General features: G+C 42.0%; 1 protein-coding gene across 1 annotated transcript in view; it reads left to right on the top strand.

Annotated features, from left to right (window-relative positions):
- FLVCR1 (FLVCR choline and heme transporter 1) overlaps positions 1 to 21,953 on the top strand; it is a 42,990-nt gene that overhangs the window by 1,898 nt on the left and 19,139 nt on the right. Inside the window, exons 2-7 of the mRNA XM_075595655.1 lie at positions 1,790 to 1,934; positions 9,610 to 9,750; positions 12,049 to 12,116; positions 17,786 to 17,889; positions 19,191 to 19,301; positions 20,559 to 20,664. Coding sequence (XP_075451770.1) covers positions 1,790 to 1,934; positions 9,610 to 9,750; positions 12,049 to 12,116; positions 17,786 to 17,889; positions 19,191 to 19,301; positions 20,559 to 20,664 — 675 coding nt within the window. The remainder of the gene's footprint in view (positions 1 to 1,789; positions 1,935 to 9,609; positions 9,751 to 12,048; positions 12,117 to 17,785; positions 17,890 to 19,190; positions 19,302 to 20,558; positions 20,665 to 21,953) is intronic.

Below are 21,953 nucleotides of genomic sequence, written 5' to 3'. Positions count from 1 at the left end.
AGAAATGTGCGGAGTTTCAGCGACGTTCGGGAACCAGGCGAAATTTGCCCTTTTTGTGAATGTTGAAAGTTTAAAAATAAAAAATTAAAGAAATTCACGAAGTATGAAAAGTCAATATGCCGAAAATGTGCAAATCCATTTCACAAACCACATTTTGAAGAAATGCACTGCTCTATTCAATATGCCTTAAAACCACTGCCCAATACTGGAAAAGAGTTTAACTCCATTAAAATGAATGGGACTCAAATCGTCAGTATTCCGCTGCTTCAAAACATTGAATAAACACCTATGATGAGATACGTGAATTCAATGCTTTTACCTTCCCATTTTTTTTATTCTCATTACATACTCCTTGTGAAATTAACTCGTTGATTTCTAATTTGCAGAAATAGTGATGCGAAAAAAGCTTCTAATGAAAGCAGTTTGAGTGGTAAATTCTACAATATTAATTGTCGTATTTGTTGGACTGCAAGTTTATTCAAATAAAAAAAATGAAAAGGGTAGATGTGACATCAGTGCTTTGACTTCGTTGCACATCAATGTATGTTTCTTTCGTTAGTTACACTATTAATATTATGTTTTATTTGTACAGTATGGTGCCAACATTCCACAGCTCGGTATACTGTACCTCTCTTCACTACCGAGAAGGGCTGCCATGTGTAATCAATCTAGTGAAAGAGTCCAAGCAAATGTTACTTTCAAACAAGGCTTCTCGATGTAAAATTACACATACAATGTCACTTTATTGATGTGTTCATATTCTGTCTAATTCCCCCCATTGTCCCGCTTTTCACTACAATAATGCCACCGCCATTATCCTTGTTTTTCACTCTTGTTTTAGTCCATTGGTAGATTAAGGACATAATACAATCCATATACCATGTTTCTTCTGCCCAGATCCTGCAAATACTTCGTTGAATAAGAGGCATTTTGGGTACACTTTAGAAACATTTAGGGCCTTATTTACTAAAAGGTGCTACTCCATCAGACACCTACTAGTGCCAGAAGACTATCTGTTCACTTGCGTGGGCCGGAAGGTGTCATAGCACTGCTCAGTAAAGATGAAATCAATAAAGTATAACCTCTGCAGCTACTAATCTCTTACAATACAGTACCTTGACACAGGACATTATAGGTGTGTTAGCTTTTATGATGGGTTGTATTTGATCAAAGGGTAAGTATCTCATTACCTGAAGCATTGAATACAAATCTGACTTCTGCACTTTAGGACAAATAGTCAAAGAATTTCTATCAGTATACTTTCAATATACTAATCTTACAGAGTTAAGTAACAAAGTATATGGAAACGACTGTTTTGCAACTCGCCGAAGACCCCTATTGGCTTATTTGGAATGAGTGACATGGGCAGAAGGACAGCTTTTCACTATGGGGAATTCTTAGTCTTTTTAAGGGTTCATCACTCAGAGTATAAAACACTCCCTACAAAAATCTGGGATGAAAGCGAAAACATTACATTTACAGCATCTTATATTGTGTATGTATGTACATGTACACACGTATGGATGATTTGATGATGAAACCCTGTGACGGTGAGAAATTAGATGAATGCACATATAACAATGTTTGTCCCGGTTGTCGGAGGTAAATGGATTTAAGGTATGGTGCTCAACCGCTTTCCACCCCCCCCCCCCCCCTCCCCTCATCAGATCAGGTTTTGAGGATATCCCAGCTTCAGCACAGGTGGCTCAGTCTTTGACCCTACGATTAGGGTGTCTTGAGGACTGGAGTTGAGCACCTCCTGATTTAAGACCATGTTTGTGTTTTTCAGCTTGGCGTAGCGATCGGCTTCCTCTTACCTCCGGTGTTAGTCCCAAAGCTAGACAATGACATGGAGCAGACTGGGCACAACATTAGCATTATGTTCTATGGGACAGCGGCTGTGTCCACACTTCTGTTTATTCTGACTGCAGCAGGTGAGAGCCCATACATGCTGAGATGTCGCTGCAATTATAAATGTTCTCACAATGTATTGATTTGTATTCAGTGGTCAGAATGTGATGGTATTAAGAGGCACAGAGTAACACTACTGTTTCTTCCAACATCCAGAGTACCGCTACTTTATAATTTACAATCTCACATAAAAAAAATTGGTTTATTTTAGAAGGCCCCTCCCTTCCTATTCTGATAGCACAAACCTCGCTTATATATTTCTAACGTTCAGCAAAAAAGATTTTCTAAATATTTAACGTGTATCTGTCAATTTATATCTATACAATTACACACACATTATTATTATTTGTTTTTTAAATCTGACCTAAAATAATTATTTTTCTCCAGCCACTTACAACCGTTGTTCAATATTGTCCAATATTAAAATGCAGCATTCTGCTTTGTTCCGTATTCCCAGGATTTAACGTTGTGGTATTCATTGACATGTGGATTTCTACATCTATTTATATAGTGATTGGAGAAATGTGTGACTGGCTACACCTCAAAGCCAGAAGCTTGGACAGCAAATAGTGTAACGGTTGAAATGATTTTCACTGCTGCTCACATTGAATTGTCATATTAGATAAACGGGGGTATTGTGACCTTAAGGGGTATATAGTTGCAGCAAAACAGGTCACGGGAGACCAGGACAAATACCAGGGATCAACATCGCCAGACAGAAACACGTTTATACCAATAGCCCACTATGTTGCAACATTCAGGGCCAGTTGCTGGCTACCTGCCCAGCCCCTAATTGGTGGGAAGACATGCAACATAAAGAGTTACATGGAAAGGTGGCAGACAGCTGTGCAACTTTCCAACTGAACATAAAGTTAACCCCTGGTCCCTGAAGTGCTGGAACCATGTTTACAAGACATTTATACATACATAGCATGTCTAATACAACTGTGTTATTGACAGGTAGGGGTAATGCAGGGCGTAACCTTTTTTTAACAACAGCCATATTTACCCCTACCGTCACAATCGTGATCTAACCACTACTGATCTAAATGGGGAGACGCACCTTGAAGATAACTCTGTTTCCCAGGAGAAGAGATAAAGGCGTTATTCTTCAGGATGTGCAAGTAATAGAGCCTAGATCAGTGGTTTCCCGGCTGTCCCTAAAGGGTTTCCTGCAAATTTCAGGTCATTTGAAAATTGCACCAAATACAGAAGACTTTCAAATGCATCTGATCACAGACGCGCTATTAGAGAGGGTTGGGGTTCCTTACAATGCATCTGATCTCAGACGCGCTATTAGAGAGAGTTGGGGTTCCTTACAATGCATCTGATCACAGACGCGCTATTAGAGAGGGTTGGGGTTCCTTACAATGCATCTGATCTCAGACGCGCTATTAGAGAGGGTTGGGGTTCCTTACAATGCATCTGATCTAAGATGTGCTATTAGAGAAGGCTGGGATTATGCAGATTTTTTTTCACAATATGATTGTAGGGTTCTGTAACAAAAAAAAGTTAACCATTGGCTTAGATAAAGAATCAGTGCCATGTACTCCTTTACTACATCTACAAGTAAAGCAAAAGCTATTCTGGACTGTCTTGCATCCCCTTGGCCAAAGCAATAAAAAGACAGGAAGTCTCCTGCTAGCAGTATGGACAGACAACCTCTGAAGCCTGCTATCTCACAGCAGTTACAAGCAGATGTTTCCTTCCCTTTGAGCTCAGAACATCTTTCCATGCTGACTGTTTGAAGGTGGTTAAGTGAGAGGCACTTGGATAGTGTGGGAGCGCTGTGTGCTTCGGTAGGTGCTGTCGGCAAACAGCACATCACAGAGCATTATGAGGGGGTGGAGGAGCGTATAGAAACGTATTCCCTCTGTGTGGGTTCTAGGTAAATGAGGTATCCCACATGAATGACTTGATTTTGATATTTGACCTCAACACATGATCAGTGCTGTGAGGGTAACCAGGGACATTTTATCACGTGGAAGGAGAGCTACATGCATAGAAGAGTGCTGTTTCATGCTGCCTGTGTTGAGCAATTGCATCTGTTATATTTGGCCAGCCAGCAATACATACTTGCAACAAGCCCAATATAAACAACATCCTCCATGAAAGATGGTCTGTTTACCTGCTGTAGATTGCAAAGATTGTGAATGTCCCGCATGATATTGGGAGAGCTTCATAAAGGGAAGTGAATACTGCTTTATTTCATGGCCTTACATCGAATTCATGGCTGTTCAGTAAGTCACTCTTACACCAGGCTATAACACACTGCGAGTATACGTTACAATAATGTCCCATGTGTGTATCCCCTTTCCTTTTAAAGACAGTGACAGTGCTGATTTGTAAATAAAAATGTGTGGTACTTTGTACCGTTGGTGCGATTGCTACAATATCAGGCTTTTCCCAGCAGCGCTACTACACGTCATAAAGCAAATAAATGTATATAGCTCACAGAGGTTGCTCTGTGCTCTCTTGTATGTCCGAGTAAAATACTTATTTAGCAGAAACCTCTGCTGCAGCTCGTGTGCTACATTTCTCTGGGGTATGTTTATTTTTTATTACAAAAGTTTTTTTTATTTTGAATTGTGTTTTTTTTTTTATTTTTTAATTTTGTGAGGGTGTAGGGAACGCAAACTTAGCTTGATTACAAAAATCCTATTATGTTCTATGGCATATCTTTAACATTAACGGGCTTGCATATTTTAGAGCAAACGACAGTTCTTAAGAGTATACTGTACTTCGATTCTAGTGACAAGGAAAATCTATCAACGGTTGGGTGCTCCTACTTTGCGACCCAAGGGCTCCAGGTCACCTCTAATTTCACGTGGAATCTTTGAGCCAGGCCGTGAGCTTCTCTAGGTTCATAGTGTTCCACACTCTGGAAGTAATTGTGGCTATATTGGGGATCGGTATGTTCCATGCCTGTGCAATTACACATCTGACTGCCGAGAAGAAGATAGGGTTAAATGGTTTCCTCTGCATACTATTGGTCTTTAAAGGCCTCTTATGCAAGATTGCTTGCCATGGTGAGAGTGTTGGAAATATACCTAGGGGTGTCATTGAGTGTGAATACGTTCAACCAGAGCTTTTTGATTCTCTGACACTCCCACCATATGTGGATAAATATCCCACTCTAATTGCATCTCCAGAAGCATAGAGGTTGGGTTTCTTTATGAAATTTGTGAATGCAGGCCGGAATCGGGTACTGCCTATATAGGATTTGGTAGCTATTTTCCTTTATTAGTGGGTTTTAAGAAAATCCTTGATTATTGTGTTCCGTATTCCGCCGATTCTTGTATTCCTGTGTTGCTTTTCAATAGCCACTTCCCACTGTCTTAATACTGTATGTGCTTCCTCTCTATCTCCAGTGTTGGGTAGAAGCTCAAGATATAAATGAGATTAGTTGCTTTGCAAAAGGTGTGTAATGCAGATCCTTTCAAAAGCTGTAGTTTGCTGGATCTGGTGCTCCGCATAACAGGAAGTATGGAAGTGCCTTATCTGGGGCATATCTAAGCAACTCTGAGTCTGAGATGTGCTTAGTTTCTCAGAGGTCTATTATTAATGTGACTTTGCTATTTCTCAGTTCAAGCAATATACTACGTGTGTTTGTTTTTTTTAAAAAAATTTTTTTTATATATATATTATTTGCTTTATTATGAGAAAATACTTGTAGCATTTAAAAAAAAATGTTTTAAAGACATTTTTTTTAATGTTTCTAATGTAGGAAGCATTTCCAAAGTGACAGCCCCTTTTCCCTTTTGATAGGCTCTGGCTCTTGAGCCCCGCCCTCTCTCTAGCTGTGAACCAATTGTATCTAGTAACTGCCCAGTCACATAATATTGCTGGGCTACATTGCCCAGAATGCTGTGCAAGAACTGAATTAAATAACCCGAGCAAACGATTGATTACAGGAGAATGGATCGATCTGCAGCTTAGCTAATCACTTGTCAGTGTGCAGTGTGTTTTCGACCACCAGGAGAACTGCTCCACACTAAGGCCAGGGGGGAAGCTGGGGTTTCTACAGATGGGAAGCATCCCTGTATATGTAGTATTTTTCTGCTTTTTCTGGAATAGAGTAGTAGGGGCAGAACTACTCTTTAGCACTTCTTGAACGTTGTGTTATTTTGTGTTCAGCCTATGGCTCTTCTCTGTGTTCACTGTGCTATATCCTCCTGATTGTCTGTACTATACACAAGGCAAACACCTATGTGAAATGATGAACAGACATCCAATCTGAAACCCTTCTTCAGAAAAATACCGTTTAAGACTGGGCACCTGTGAACATTTCTCATGGGGGAGTGACATAGGTTTTATAATCCATGCTATGTATTTGGGCTAAGCTGTCTCATCTTCTAAGAAGCATTAGGATTGTAACAGTCTTCCCAGATATGAACCTGAATTATGGCCTATTTCAAAGATATATGTGATGATTGTTGTAATCACTATGCCTTCGCCAATTCTAACCTTTCTTTGCTTTTTGTTTAACCATTTTTACTACATTTTGCTTTCCCTGTAACCTTTGACCGAGTTATCGGTGTTATGCAGGCATGTTTACATCTTTATATAAAGGTGTACCCACTCAGAGTAGATGTCAAACTAACTTTTCTGATCGGAATCCTTTCTTCTTGTTTAGTTGATTAATTCATGTAAAAGAAACTACAAAATAAATACTAAGCATGAATAAGGGTCACACACAACAGGTCACGGATCGCCTCTCCCGCAATACTACTCATGCACCGATAAGCATGTTGGGGGGAGATTCACTCCGCTCCGGGTATCAAGTTAATGGCAATTAAAGCGGGATCGAGCTGCAATATGCCTTATCTGAGTTTGGTAAGCATCGTCTTTTGTTGCTTGCTTCAGCTGCCAGGCAGCAAAGAAGAACCTGGAGTGGCAGAGAGTCCCAGGAAACTGGGTGGGCTTCTATATACCAGGCATACAGTGAAGATCAGTCTGCAGGTTTGCATATATAATTCTGCGCTTTTTCGCTGTTGGGCTTTTGGGCATCATTTTCCAAAATGGCGACACACATGGTATTAACCCTTAACCTGCCGGCAGCACTCCAGTGCCACCAGATGTCCAAAAACACGAGCATGTAATCACTTGGGTAGCGCCCTTCTACCTGACAAGCAAAAATAACATGATATTCCCTGAATGTCATAAGGAGCCGGCCTTTGTCATACGGGCAGTCTAAGGGTTAAATTCTAGCAAGAAAATACAGCTAGATAAGCAAAGAATGTGTTACAGGGCGAAAAGCTTTAACTTTATTGTAACTCCAGTGTGTGTATATATTTGTGTATGTATATACATACACAAAAGAAGATTAAAGAAGGCCTGTGCCATGTATTGTTCCTTTTACTGGCCCTTTTTATGTTCTTTATAGCGACAACGTGACGCTTGTGATTTTTTTTTTAATTGGGTATAAAATTGGCTGCTTTTACCCCCTATAAAAAATATTTTTACTGCCTAGCCATTTATATAATATTAGTACTAAGCACAAATAAACTGAAAACATTGTGCTAAATAATTTTCTTTCTGGTGTCTTTTTTTTTTTTTTTCCCTCACAACATTTGAGCCGATTGTGCACCACCTGCCAACGAAGGGTTAAATGTATGATAAACATGGCTGCTGTTTTCTCACATTGGTAATAGTTTTGGTGCTTTTTGATTTACTGATTCAATTCTCCTAATTCTTGTTGCTAGTACAATCATACACAGTATCACAAGCACACTTCTTAGGTGTCACATTTGACTCCTCCCTGACATTCACAATATAGCTAAAAGCTGTAATTTTCCTACATAACGTTGAAACCAAATGCCCTTGGTTCGACTGCTAAAACTGTAACGCAGACCCTCATTCTCTCCCATCCCGACTATTGTAACCTTCTACTGCTCATCCTTCCTGCCGCTCACCTGTCTCCCCTTCAACCTAACCTAAATTCTGCTGCTAGAATCTCTTTACTCTCTCCTAAATCTGTCTCCGCGTCTCTTGTTGAAATCCCTCTCCTGGCTTCTGATCAAATTCCGTATTACAACAAAAAACAAACAAAGATGCCCAAAGTTACTTCCAATGTGACAAAAATACACAGTGCAATACTTATATATTCTCTTGAAAAAGCATCATTTAGTTTAACCCTTTGGCCAAAGCGTCTTAAGCCTGCTGCCACTTTCAAGGCATGACCGTTAGCATGTCCTAACACTCCCTGAGTTAAAATTCTTATTTACCTGTATAATTACAGGAAGAATGATCAGCATTGGATCTGACGTAAACCAGCAAAATGAAACTCCTGCCCTATTTCTGTTCATGCTTCTCTGTGATGTGGGGCTTTGAGGTCCCCACTGTTGCCAGGTAAATCTCTCCTGGTGAACAAGGGCTGGAGCTCGGATAATGCTGGGTGTGAACCCCAACAGGGTCACAGGCAATCTTCTGTGACCCTCCTCTCTTGCAGAGCAGGAACTCTTACAGGGACTGTGACAAGTAGTTACTTCCTGCCTTTAAACCCTGTTCAATCAGGAGTTAATTCAAAAGCAGCTCGGGTAGGAAATCTGACACCAGTTTGTAGCTTCCTTATCCTTGCAGAGGGAGTGTGTTAACGACTTCACTCCCTTTACAAAGCCAACTTTAAAATAAATTCTCCATCTTACAGGCAGCCATTGCAGAGAACAGAGAATAGGTGTCGTGGCAAGAACGGGTCTGGTTAATTAACAGCCTGGCCGCAGCATTCTGCACCAGCTGCAGGCGGCACAGCTCTTTTTTTTTTTGTTTTTTTTTTTCCGGCAGACCCAGGTAGAGTGCATTGCAGTAGTCCAGGCGTGAGGACACAAAGGCATGGACATTCCTAATAAGATCCTCGGGGGAATTAAGTGCTTAATCCTGGCTATGTTCTTTAGGTGGACGAATGAAGATCTGACACCTGATGTTTAAGGGTCAAGTCACAGTCAAGGACAACACCAAGATTCCACACATGGACATAGTTTAGCAGCTGGGAACCCACAAGCTTAAGGCCAGTTGGTTGATCTAGCTGCATCTCAGCCCTAATTTCTCGCTATACACCTACCCGACTCTTACGTTGTGCTCAAGGATGTCTTCTGTCTACCCCTTCTGTATCTAAATCCCTCTCCCACCTAAGATCTTACTCCACTACACCACACCTCCTGGAATGTCCTTCCCCCTCAATATCTGACTGGCACCCTCTCTCTCCACCTTTTTTAGGACCTTTCGTAAAACGCACCTCTTTAACGAAGCATATGAGTGGCTCCACTGACACTATACATATCTTATGCACGGACCTTGATCCCTTGCAGCTGCACTTACCCGAACATCCTCCTACTTGTCTCTCTAAGTTCTCTGTCCTTACTACTCCGATTGTAGGCTCCTTTGGGGCAGGGACTCATTTTCTTATTGTTACTTTCATATCTGAAGGGCTTATTCCCACTAGGTGTTATAATATTATGTCACGTGTTTTACTGCTGTGAAGCGCTACGTGCCTGAATGGCGCTATATATAAAAAAAGTATCTACATGCGTAAGATTCCTATGGTGAAATAAATAAGGTGGTGGATGTTTTGTATTAGCACTTGTATTTCCTGGGTGTCTTATTTATGCATGGTGATTGCACCGTGAAGACTCACTAGAAACCGTCCGTTGCTGAAAAGACGATGAGCAGTTGTTAATACCTAATCCCATTTCTCCATAGTGTTCAAGGAGAAGCCGGACATATCTCCTAGTCAGTCTCAAGCGGTTCTGCAGGACGTGCCTCCTGAAGATTACTCCTACAAGCAGTCCATGATGAACCTCTTCAAGAATGTTCCTTTTGTGCTCTTGCTGATCAGTTATGGTAAGATCAAGGTGATATCTGGTCAACTCACTGGAAATGGATACAAAGCTTTGGGCTTTGTTGGTATAATCTCCCTGGCCACGGAATGAGACTTTTAGACGTGGCTGTTTCGACAACGTTCAACCACCTAGGGACAGTTGGCTGGCTCTAGCTGTTTCAGCATTGAGGATGGTGGTTAGGGTAGTGGGAGTAAGGGGTTAATGGCTTAAGGTTTTTAGGGTAAGGAAGTAAGGTCTTGGGTAAGGGGTTAACTGATTAAGCTTTTAGGGTAAGGAGGTAACTGGTTATGGTTTGGGTAAGGGGTTAAGGTTTTAGGGCAAGGCGATATGGGGAAAAGGTTTAGGGTAAGGGGTTAGATGACTACCTCCGGCGCCCTAATATCTCGACGGTTAAGCGGTGACTGCACGGTCGCGGCAAAATGTCGACTGCCCATCTGTGTGCTAATGGCGCATGTGTGCAGGGGCATATTGGGTTGCTGGTGGGACATTAATGGATGGATGCCACAAGGTAGCACTGCATAAAGTGCAGCGTGCCACAGAGGGGACCTGGCGGTGCACCAGTAGTCTATACTCGGTGTCAGTGTATAGTATACTCTCAACGTATAATCGCTACACACTAACATGGAGTATAACAAGACTGCACTATATCAGCATTGAGTATAAGGAAATTGATGAACATGGATTAGTAAAGCAATTACTATAAATCTATATATTAATCTACCAGCATCTCTCAAGGAACCTTGACTGTCACATTTTGCAAACCGCTTTTCATCCACTAGTCTTGGACCTTTTACATTCATTATTCATTGCTTATGTATTTCAGACATACATTTCTATCAGTGGTTGTTTACGACTAGGTAACTGTGGACCCTCTAGTCTTTTCCTTTGTTTTTACTACAGCCTTTAGAGCAGTGTTGATGCATGTAAGAAATAATTTGACATTATTATTTTCATCTATTTATTCATTGGTTCTAAAGGAATTGGATTTATTTCATTCCAGTTCACTACGGTATTCCACGTCTATAACTTAGATCCACAGCCTGTCACATTTATACCTGTTGCAGAGTATGTACCACACTGAGCGCATTTAAAACAGTTTCCCCCCCCCCCCCCTCCTTTTTCTGCTTTTGTAACGCCTTTGCTTGTCTGTCTGTGGAAAAACAATATCTCAATAGATACAGTATGTCAGCATTTTTGTGGCATTTAACAGTGTCTCACTTCAAAAACGTGTGTCCCAAATGAAATATCCAAAAACACACTATATAATCCCAGAATCGCCTCATGTGAAACAGAACAAGAGCACTCGTTTAACAATCAGATGAAAAAGCCCAAAAGACGCTCGTAGTTTGATCACATTTATATTGCAGGAAATACTACAGTGGTAAGTGGGTGTAAGAGATCACAGAAACATGCTGGTGTCGGTACTGATCCGGAGGACTGGGAGGCATCAATATGTTTGTATGAGCTCTTCTACCTACCTGTTTGATGGGAGTATTTACTGCAATAAATATGATTGCACTTTCTTTTCTCTTTCCATGATTGTTACACCAGTGCTTCTTCTGTTTCACATGAGGCAATTCTGTGATTGTATAGGTAAGTGTGTATGCGGGGATAAAGAAACCAATGTATGTACCTATGGCACAGAAGTATGGAATTCAAAAATATTTATTTGCTCTTCAGTAAATTTATCCAATCATTTCCTAAGAATATTTCAGAGTTTAAGGCATTGAATTGGCGACGCCAATTTGTTAGGAGAAAAAATAATAATACAGTTTGATTTATTTAGAAATTTAGGTTAACCATATCTACTTATATTGAATATCAAATGACATCAGTTAATTAAAAATGTTAGTTAAGACACAATAAATTATGGTGACAAACCCTCCACTGTACAGTAAATAAAAATGGCACGTATGAGCACATCACGACTCGGACAGGTCTGCAACCCTGCTTTTCCCCACAATCTCTGGGCATATAATGCGTTCACTGCAGCCAGGGATTCTGGGTAATGACATGCAAATGAGCACTCTGTGTGTCCCTTTTTGCTTCATTGTAATATGGAGCCCTATAAACTTTTATGCCTGCTGCATTACACAGTGCTTTTCGCACAGCCTGGGTTAAAGATGTGCATAAACCAGTAAACCTATTCCCAGTTTAAAAGGAAATGATGAGTGAAGTCTTTTATTTGGCATCTGCTGTATAATTCTGTAATTTGACATGCGTAGAGAGAACATCTCCTATTTAATGAAATAATAATATGCATCCTATAAGTAGGTAATGTGTTCTTCTTTTATTCCAGGGATCATGACAGGAGCATTCTATTCTGTGTCCACGCTGCTAAATCAAATGATTACATTTCATTATGAGGTCAGTTTTCTGTGATATGTTAGAATATTGTATATGTATCACTGGTATTTTTGTGGTGGTTACAAGCAATTAGTACAAGTTTCAACACTGTTATAAGGTCAAAATGCTGGAGGGCAACATATACAAAATAGAAACCAGAGTATTCTGGATCAGTAACACCTGACGAAGGGGCTGTTTGTACCCCTAAACATTGTGTCCTTGGTCTCGTCTCACCAATCAATGGTCCATCATATTATGTGTACATCTAACCTCTTTTTCTATTCCGAACTGGAATAATAACTTCCAGATGTCGGTACAACACAAAACCGAGATCATGTATGTTAGTCATTAAAATGTCCGTTGACATTGGGGCTCTATCGTACGGAAACTCTCATTGAACTTAATGGTAGTTTAAGGAATAACCCCCAGTGTGACCATTTGGTGCAATCCTGCCCCCTAATCAGCACTAGAATCTGGATCGTCAACTCTATGAAATATTGATAGCTAACACTTTGGGGGGTGCACCAACCCAGGGTAACCCACCTCGAACTACCAAGTGACAGTTACAGCCGGAATGGGGTGCGTCGCATTGACGTGTATGAGTTGTACATGTGCCATCACCAGGAATAACCGCTTGTTTTCTGTTCTAGCCACACAACTGTCCAGTCCCTTCTCCTATACACAGGGCTCCATAGGAGGTGGTTATATACAGCCAAACACCCATCTCCTGTTCCTTTACAAGCATATGGGAAAGTGTTGTATGGTTAGCAGATTAAGGAGCCCTCTCCTTGATAAAGGCAATTTTTGCCCAAACGTTGGACCCTTTGGTGGCCTATTAAATTGCATCTTCAGAAGACCGTGTGCCTGCTTCCATTTTCTTTGCTGATCTCCTTTGGGATGTCTGGACCTCCCTGGACACAGTGCACCGGCAGATAAGAACCCCCCTCCAGCACCATTTAGCGGTGTGCATGTACTTCCACATATGATAGCAGATTAAGGCCCATTCACAGGATACTCATTTGTAGCCTAAATTACTAGATTTAATGAGTTTCTGTGACTCCTCATTATTAATGCTTTTTAATAAAGTTGAATGTATTTGAGATCTTAAAGCAGTATCCCATTCAACATCCTATGTTTGTATTCGATAATACTTACTGCTTTTTTTTTTTTTTTAATGTATTAAGCTTCCTTGGATTGCTATTGCAACCATATAGGAAGTTACCCCACTTCCGCTTTTCGGAAGCAGGGTCTTCGTCGATCGATCACAGAAGAACAGAGCGATCGGGCGCTTAGATAATTGATTTCTTGCTGTAAAATTAAGGAACTGCTGTATTTATTAAAACTAAAACTATAACACTAATATTTGCATATCCATTATGCTTCTAGCATTCAGGTTGCAGATTCAAAATATATTCTTTTTTTCCAGCTGATAGCTTTGCAACTACTGAGATGTCAAAGTACTATCAACAAGATCTTTGTTACATAATCAGAAGACTTGGTATGGCAGGCATCACATGACTTTTGCTTTTTATAAGCACTGTGTTGCAAAGCGAGGCAGTACCTTAGAGGGTCACATTTTTAGTGCATGACGCACATGCAGTGTGCCCTCCTGCTACAGGCTGAAGAGGTTCCAATGGATTCATATAGAATTTGTTTTTCCTTTGAAGTCTGCTGAGCAGTTCAACAAAATAAAGCTATGCTTTTGAATAAAAAATATACACATTTGAAATGATTTGGCTACACAGAGTAGGATGGATGTCTTTATTTATATAGCGCCATTAATGTACATTGCGCTTCACAGTACAGGCATACCCCGCTTTAAGGACACTCACTTTAAGTACACTCGCGAGTAAGTACATTTCGCTCAATAGGCAAACAGCAGCTCACGCATGCGCCTGTCAGCACGTCCTGAACAGCAATACCGGCTCCCTACCTGTACCGAAGCTGTGCACAAGCGGGGAGGCTATAGAGCCTGTTACACAAGCGTTATTTACATCAGTTATGCTCGTATATGACGATTGCAGTACAGTACGTGCATCAAAAGTGGGAAAAAGGGAGTGCTTCACTTTAAGTACATTTTCACTTTACATACATGCTCCGGTCCCATTGTGTACGTTAATGCGGGGTATGCCTGTAGTAATGCACGTGACAATCATATAAATAACAAATAGTACAAATAACAGATCATTGGAATAAGTGCTTCAGACATAAAAGTAACATTTAGGAAGAGGAGTCCCTGCTCCGAGGAGCTTCCAATCTAATTGGTAGGTAGAAAGAACGTACAGAGAGGAGAGGGCATTCTGGTAAGTGAGTCTGCAGGGAGCCAAGCTTTATGTATCATGTGTCTAGTATTATCCACGGTGCTACTCCTATGCTTCTTTAAGCAGGTGGGTCTTAAAGGTGGATAGAGAGGGTGCTAGTCGGGTATTGAGGGGAAGGGCATTCCAGAGGTGTGGGGCGGTCTGTGAGAAAGTTTTAAGGCGATGGAGGGCTTTAAATACAAAGGGGCTAGAGGGAAGACATCCTTGAGCAGAAAGCAAGAGTCGGGATGGAGCATAGTGAGAAATTAGGTCGGAGATGTAAGGAGGAGCAGAAGAGTGTGAAGCTTTAAAAGTGAGGAGGAGAATCGAGTGTGAGATGTGGGATTTGATAGGAAGCCAGGAGAATGATTTGAGCAGGGGAGACACTGAGACAGATTTAGGAAAAAGTAGAGTGATTCTGGCAGCTGCGTTTAGGATAGATTGTAGGGGAGACATGTGAGAGGCAGGAAGGCCGGACAGCAGGAGGTTACAGTAATCAAGACGGGAGAGAATGAGGGCCTGAGTAAGTTTAAGCAGTCGGGCAACAGAGGAAAGGGCGTATCTTAGTTATATTGCGGAGGAAAAAGCGACAGGTTTTAGAAACGTTTTCAATGTGAGAGCAGATTAGTGTGTGACCCCTAGGAAGCGTGCTTGGGCTACAGGGGGAATGATAGTATTACCAACAGTAATGTGGGAGGCGGTAGTAGGGCAGGTTTGGGAGGAAGTATGAGGTGCTCGGTTTTTGATAAGAAAAGGTGTGTCCTAGACAAGAAAAGGACACAAGCTTACAGTGATTATGAACACCTGCTCTCTTGATCTATATGCCCCTTTTCGGCTCCGGCGCTCGCTTCTCTGGAGGAAATCTCGTACTCCTGCTAATTGTCTAAACCAGGGGTGCGCAAAGTTTTTGACCTGCATCCCCCTGCCTCGCAGCCCCAGTGTTCGCGTGCCCCCTCTCCTATGACCTGTCATCAAATGACGCAACGGGTCATGTCTCAATGCCATGGCGACGCGTCACGTGACCCCGTGGCGTCATTTAATGTCGCGTTGCCATGGCGACCACAGTAAAGGCACGGTTGATGCTATCCACAATGAGATTCTTTCTGTCCCTTCCCCCTCCTCTCTACCACTCTTCATTCCTTTTCTCCTGTTAGAGTTGGATGTTTGTAAACTGATTTCATGTGGTCCCTCTACCACATTCCCACTTCCATTCTTTCACACCTTATCTCAACTCTTTCACCTATTTTAGTCTCCGCTCTCACCCAGCATCTACGGTGGTCATACCTATTCTCAAAAACACCACCATAGACCCTACGTGCCATACTAACGACCGTCCTGTATCCCTCCTGCTTTTTGCCTCAAAACTACTAGAACATCCCATGTTCCCCCGTATGATAAACCTTCTTAATTCCCATGCATTCCTGAACCCTTTACATTCTGGCTTTTGTACAGTGTACTCAACGAAGGCTGTGCTCACTAAACTAGCCACTGATTTCCAAGGTCATTTTCGTCTACTTATCCTACGATCTCTCTGCTGTATTTGATACTGTTGATCACTCTCGTCTTCATATTCTACATTTTCTTGGTATCTGTAACCAAGCTATCGGTTTCCCATCAGACCTCTCCCATTGCTCATGTCTTCGCCTCCTGTTGATCCCTGTTGGTGTACCTCAGGGCCCTGTTTTGGGACCTCCCTTTTTTTTTTTTTTTTTTTTTCCTCTCTTCACAGTATCACTTGGTGACCTCATCAACGCTTTTGGCTTTAGATATCATCTCCACACAGATATATTTATCCACACCTACCCTCACTCCTGCAATCCAGTCCCAAGTCTCTGATTGTCTCCTGACTATATCCTCGTTCATGGTGCTCCACTGCCTAAAATTGATCGCCTCACAGATTATCCCCTAGAGATGGCCCAATATCCCTTACTCCATCACAGCAAACATTACTACCAGGTATCCTGTCGCCAAAGTACTTTGCTTAGGTGTGACATTTTTACTCCTTCTCTTTCTCCATTTACATTTACGCCATGGCTAAAATGTGATGCTTCTTCCTCCATAACAGTGCTAAGATGCGATCTTTGTCAATCGACTGTAAAAAGTCCTTCTCCTCTACCATCTGGATTATTATACTATTCTGCTAACCGGCCTCCCCACCTCAGAACTTTCTCCTTTGTAATCTATCCAAAATTCTGCTGTTGGAATAATTTCACTTTCTCCCAGAACTCTCTGCTCATCTTCTCCTTAAATCTTCCCATCATGTTTCTGATCACCTGTAAAGTTCACCTCCTTACCTTCAAGGCCTTTCACTAATCTGCTCCTCCCTACATTAGTGATGTACCGGGTAATTACCCTGGTACCAGGCTTACCCAGTGCTTTTTCAGCTACCCGGAAATTACCTGGACCACGGGGCTGGGGTCGGAACCGGCGCCGGGTAATTTAGGAGCACCTGAAAAAGACATCAGAACTTATCTACAGCCGGCAACGGAAGGTGACAAAGACTGCGGCAACATCTGGAAGCAGCAGCAGACGTCCTTGTGGCGGTGGCAGCAGCCGAAGTGCTTGGTCAGCCGGTGGGAGCAGCAGGAACAGAGCATACAGCTGATGCTTGTTGGAGCCGGGGATCCATGTGACCAGAGCAGGAGTGTTCCTATTGGACAGCCGGCTCCTTCCCTAGAATAGCATTTCATTCGCTTGGACTCGTGGCCCCTGTCCACACGCACAGTCGCTCCTACCAACCATTGTGGCCAAGCACTGCCATCTACAGCACTTATTCCCTCACCTGCTGTCGCTGTAACTCTCCCAACATACCACTTACATTGTGAGCTCCCCGGGGCAGGGATTTCCTTTCCTATTGTCTGACTTTGCTGCGCTTCTTGTATTATTATAATTCCCTGTAACTGTATTGTCTCTCTTGTAAAGTACTGTGGGTGCTATATTAATAAAGATACATACTGTACATACATACGCAACACCATATCTTATTCTCCTTCTTGGGCCCTGAAACACTTCTACTGTGATACAGCCACTTCTGAGTGGTAACTACAATTTGGCAATAGGTAATTTCTAGTCCTCCAATAACTCATTGTTGACAACATATTTAACACTATTTTCTTTCATTTCTGAATAAGTCCTCAAAATCTGACTAGTGCACACCTCTCTCTGCACAGCTCTCGCAAGTGTTGTTTCAAAAGTCTATGCAGGGAAAACAGAAGCCAATGACAGAAACCGATTTTATTGTGTGGCTCCTCCCAAGTGCATAGTAAAATGATGTAATACTTGTGTGTCTGCACTATAACATTAATGTATTAGATGTGTGTACCATGAATAATTTAATCTGACGGGTCTGAGCAATATGCTTTTTTTTTATCTTCCAACGCATTTGCAAAGGGAGGAGAGGTGAATGCTGGGAGGATCGGTCTGACACTGGTGGTAGCAGGAATGGTTGGCTCCATTATTTGTGGTCTGTGGCTGGATTACACCAAAACATACAAGTAAGTAAACATCGCAAGTGTAAGTCCTCCTATAATACAGTATGTGCAGCAGGAACGGAACGCAGTCATTTGTTGATGAATCTTATTGCAGAGTTCTAGCTGTCATATTGGTTCTGGAGGAAAACTGATTCTTTGTAGGCTGCAATAATGTATAGGTTAAATCCTGTATCCATTGTTCATGGGTTTTTTATCTGCCTGGAACACCTTTCCTGATTCTTTTGCTTGGGATTTTGGTGGTAAGGCTTTGCTGAAATACATAGGGGGTTATTCCTGAAACTCCAATAGATCGGGGCACTATTGCAGTTTAATGAACAACCCTGTTGCTGCCAAAATACATTCACATCTCTTTCCTGCTAATTTGCAAGCCAAATTGGTTGCCTCCTAACTTGCTACCTCATACCACTCTGTAGCAATGGACACGCATGCACAGTGATTATTCATTATTAGTCATTGGACCGTTGATGTTATCTGACATGAGATTTAATTACTCCGTCCTTGAAACGGGTGGGGCCAAGTCTACTAGAAGATCCATATGGCTTTAAATACGCAGGGAAAACAACTTGAGGGACTAGCACCCTATCTATCCACCTTTTTAAGACCCACCTTAATACACACTTGCTTAAAGAAGCATATGACTACCACTGTGGCTAATACTATACACATGATACATAAAGCTTGGCCCCCTGCAGACGCACTTGCTAGAATGCCCCCCTACTGTGTCTCTATGTTCTCCCTAACAATAAAATGTGAGAATTGAAGTTGAGCACCCCTGTTATAAGCAAAGGCAAAAGCTAAAAAAAACAAAACACCTGTATAGTATGACAGCGAAAAATCTAATTCAGAAGGGCACCGTTTTGCATTGATAGTTAACCCTCATAATCTTGGCCGATTCTAGGTACACGGAGTCAGGTAAACAAAAAAAAAAAAAGATCATTATTGAACAGAAATAGTATCAGATACACCAGGGGAGCGCAAACTTTTGGTGCTGCGCCCCCCCCCCCTGTCTTGCCTACCTCGGTGCTCGCGCCCCCCACCTTGGAACAGCGTCATGTGGCACCGCGTTGCCATGGCAACGCGTTAGAGCGGCTGAATCATGGTAAGTAGCAATCCACCGGCATTTAATTTAAATGCCTTGGGGAAGAGCGCTGGGCCTCTGTATCCATCCGCGCCCCCCCCCCCCCCAGTTTGCGCACCCTTGATGATACAAGGTGGTACTATGCCTGAGACTAAAGTTGTTTGACTTGATTTTTTTGGCCTCGCTGCACCTATGATGTGTCTTTCTGGTTTGGCTTCCTTTGCAGACAAACTACCCTGATCGTTTACATCTTGTCCTTCATCGGAATGCTGGTTTTCACTTTCACCCTGGATCTTGGCAACCTCATTGTTGTGTTTGTGACGGGAGGAGCTCTTGGGTAAGGCACTCATGCTGCAGAATTGACTTTGTCAGGAATGTCTCCCAGACGGATTATTGCGGTCACTGTTGGAGGGGCCTGCAAGGTGTTTCCAGGGGAAGTGTGGCAGCCCACACTGAGCCAAACAGTTTAAGTATAACCCTTTCCCTGCCAGAGGAGCCTGCGTCTTATTCCAGCGCAACGCATTGCAGGTTCCGTGGTGGCTAAAAGGTTAAGGATACGATACCCTAAGGTAATAATAACCCCTTTACTGCTAGTTTAATTTGTAGGTCCCTCAAGCAACCCCCCCAAGTGTGTGTGTGTGTGTGTGTGTGTGTCAAAAGGAGTGCTACTGGATGTGGCTAATTGTATAAAACAAGAAAAAAAGAAGTCCAGAGCAACATCCAATGTGTCAAAAATACACAGTGAAATACCTATATATCTCTTGAAAAAAGGGTAATTTAGTTAACCCTTTGGCCAAAGCGTATAAGCCTGGGGGGGTTTCTGAGAGCTTGCTGGGTATCTATGTGTTTGTTTACTTTGTCCAGCTGGTCTCAGCTGTTTTGGAAGTTAGTGGCTCCTCCCACCCAGGGGTTAAAGCTCGCCCCTCCCCACTGTCCAAGTAAGCTGGTTTTCTTTTCATGCAGCTGGTTGCGATAGGTTCAATGCTAGGACCATATTCCTTTAATTATAGAGGTAAATAAGGATTTTAACCAGTTAGTGTTTGGACCTGCGATATTATGGTCATGCCTTGAAAGTGTCTCGCAGGCTTATACGCTTTGGCCGAAGGGTTAACTAAATGACCCATTTTTCAAGAGATATATTAGTATTTCACTGTGTATTTTTGTCACATTGGACGTTGCTCTGGACTTCTTTGTTTCTTGTTTTATACAATTAGCCCCGCCCAGTAGTGTGTGTGTGTGTGTGTGTGTGTATAGGGGGGGGGGGGGGGGTTCTGAGAGCTTGCTGGGTATCTGTGTTTCTTTATCCCTGCTTCAGCACAGATGGTGCAGTCTTTGACTGAGCCACGTGTGCTGAATCAGGGATATCCATAAAACCTGCCCTCTTGGTGGCCCTGGAGGACTGACTTTGAGACGCTAATGTTAAAAAAATTTTTTTTATATATATATATATATATATATAGATAGATAGATATATATAAATAATCTCCCCTAATCAGTGGCACTTGCTAGTCAGACTTGACAGGTCAGCAAAGAGACATGAATTAGTTTGCAAAAGCATACGTCTGTGACCCTATATTTCATTGGTTCCCCTCAGTTTCTTCATGACTGGCTATCTCCCTCTTGGATTCGAGTTTGCTGTTGAGATAACATATCCAGAATCAGAAGGGACTTCATCAGGGCTTCTTAACGCCTCTGCGCAGGTAACGACAGAGATTCCTGGTGAAAGATCTTTTTAAAGGTCTTTGTTTAGTTACTTTTATCGTATGAAAGCTACTTGGGAAGTGGACAACATACATGATAAGCACACTCAGTTGGGGTGTCATCTCTTTCAAGTATCTTTCTCAAGAAAAGCACCAAAATATACTAGGCACCATAAGCCTCACATTTTTATGTTAAATGTTATGCAACTCATAAAACATTCCCGTTGGACAAAAATGCACCTAAAGGAAATAGTATGACGAAGATAAAGTAAAGTGAAGAAATAGTAATAAATAAACCTGTTCATCCTTAATATGGCACTTGTCAGTGACGCAAGTTGCACGGGCTGACAGTCAAGTCTAAAAGGACACGCGGCAGCAGATGACTAATGCAGGACAAGAGACAGCAGTGCTGCAGTGGGCTTGGGAAAAAAATTATAGAGTGATATATAAAACATGGGTCGACGTTTCGGTTCTAGCATGGACAGTTGTCAAGATGCAGAATGCATACAAGTGTATGTATGTATGTATGTATGTATACACACATACACACATACACAAATACACACAAGCTTCACAGCAACCAAACCTATTACACGCCTCCATTAGGGCAGAAGGGACAAAACTTGGATTTAAGCAGAGCAACCTGTGCACCATAGTAACGATGATAAAAACGTTTTGTATGGTGTTCAGAAAAATACAGCAAATACTACAAAAAAATATATAAATCGTTGTAGAATGGAATTAACCCAATAATGAATGTACAAGAAGGATGTCCAAAAGATGCATACTGGCACTAAAATCCCACAAAGCACGGTAGTAAGGATGTATTAATGGTGAAGCACCTGCCGGTGACCAGTGTAATGAGCATCTATAACAATGGAACAGTCTTAATGAACACAGTCCAGAACTATTGTGGTAAACCTGGAAAGACTCACATGGGAATAGGTGTCCGCGATGAGCAGCAAGTCCTCAGGTATCCAGGATTCCACGGGTTAACTGTGCCTCCGCCTGTAGAAGGACAAGTATAGCAAAGGAGGAAAAAACTGAGCACTAGGTCCAAACTGGCACTGCCAGAAAAAGTGCAAGGATGCGTTCCCAAAATAAAAAGCTTGTTTAATGGATCAAGAACAGACACACACCAACGCGTTTCGCACTATTACTAGTCCTTTATCAAGGTGAATAAAATACTTACCCCCCTGGAGTGTTATTTATGTGAATTAGGAACTCATCCACACCAATCGCCGACACTTCCGCATGTGTCACGTGATCGGGACGTCAAGCGTCATCGC

The sequence above is a fragment of the Ascaphus truei genome, chromosome 4 (assembly GCF_040206685.1).
Source record: "Ascaphus truei isolate aAscTru1 chromosome 4, aAscTru1.hap1, whole genome shotgun sequence".
NCBI classification, from domain to species: Eukaryota; Metazoa; Chordata; class Amphibia; order Anura; family Ascaphidae; genus Ascaphus; species Ascaphus truei.
Note: the sequence above shows the minus strand (reverse complement) of the source record. Positions and strands in the feature narration are given on the sequence as shown.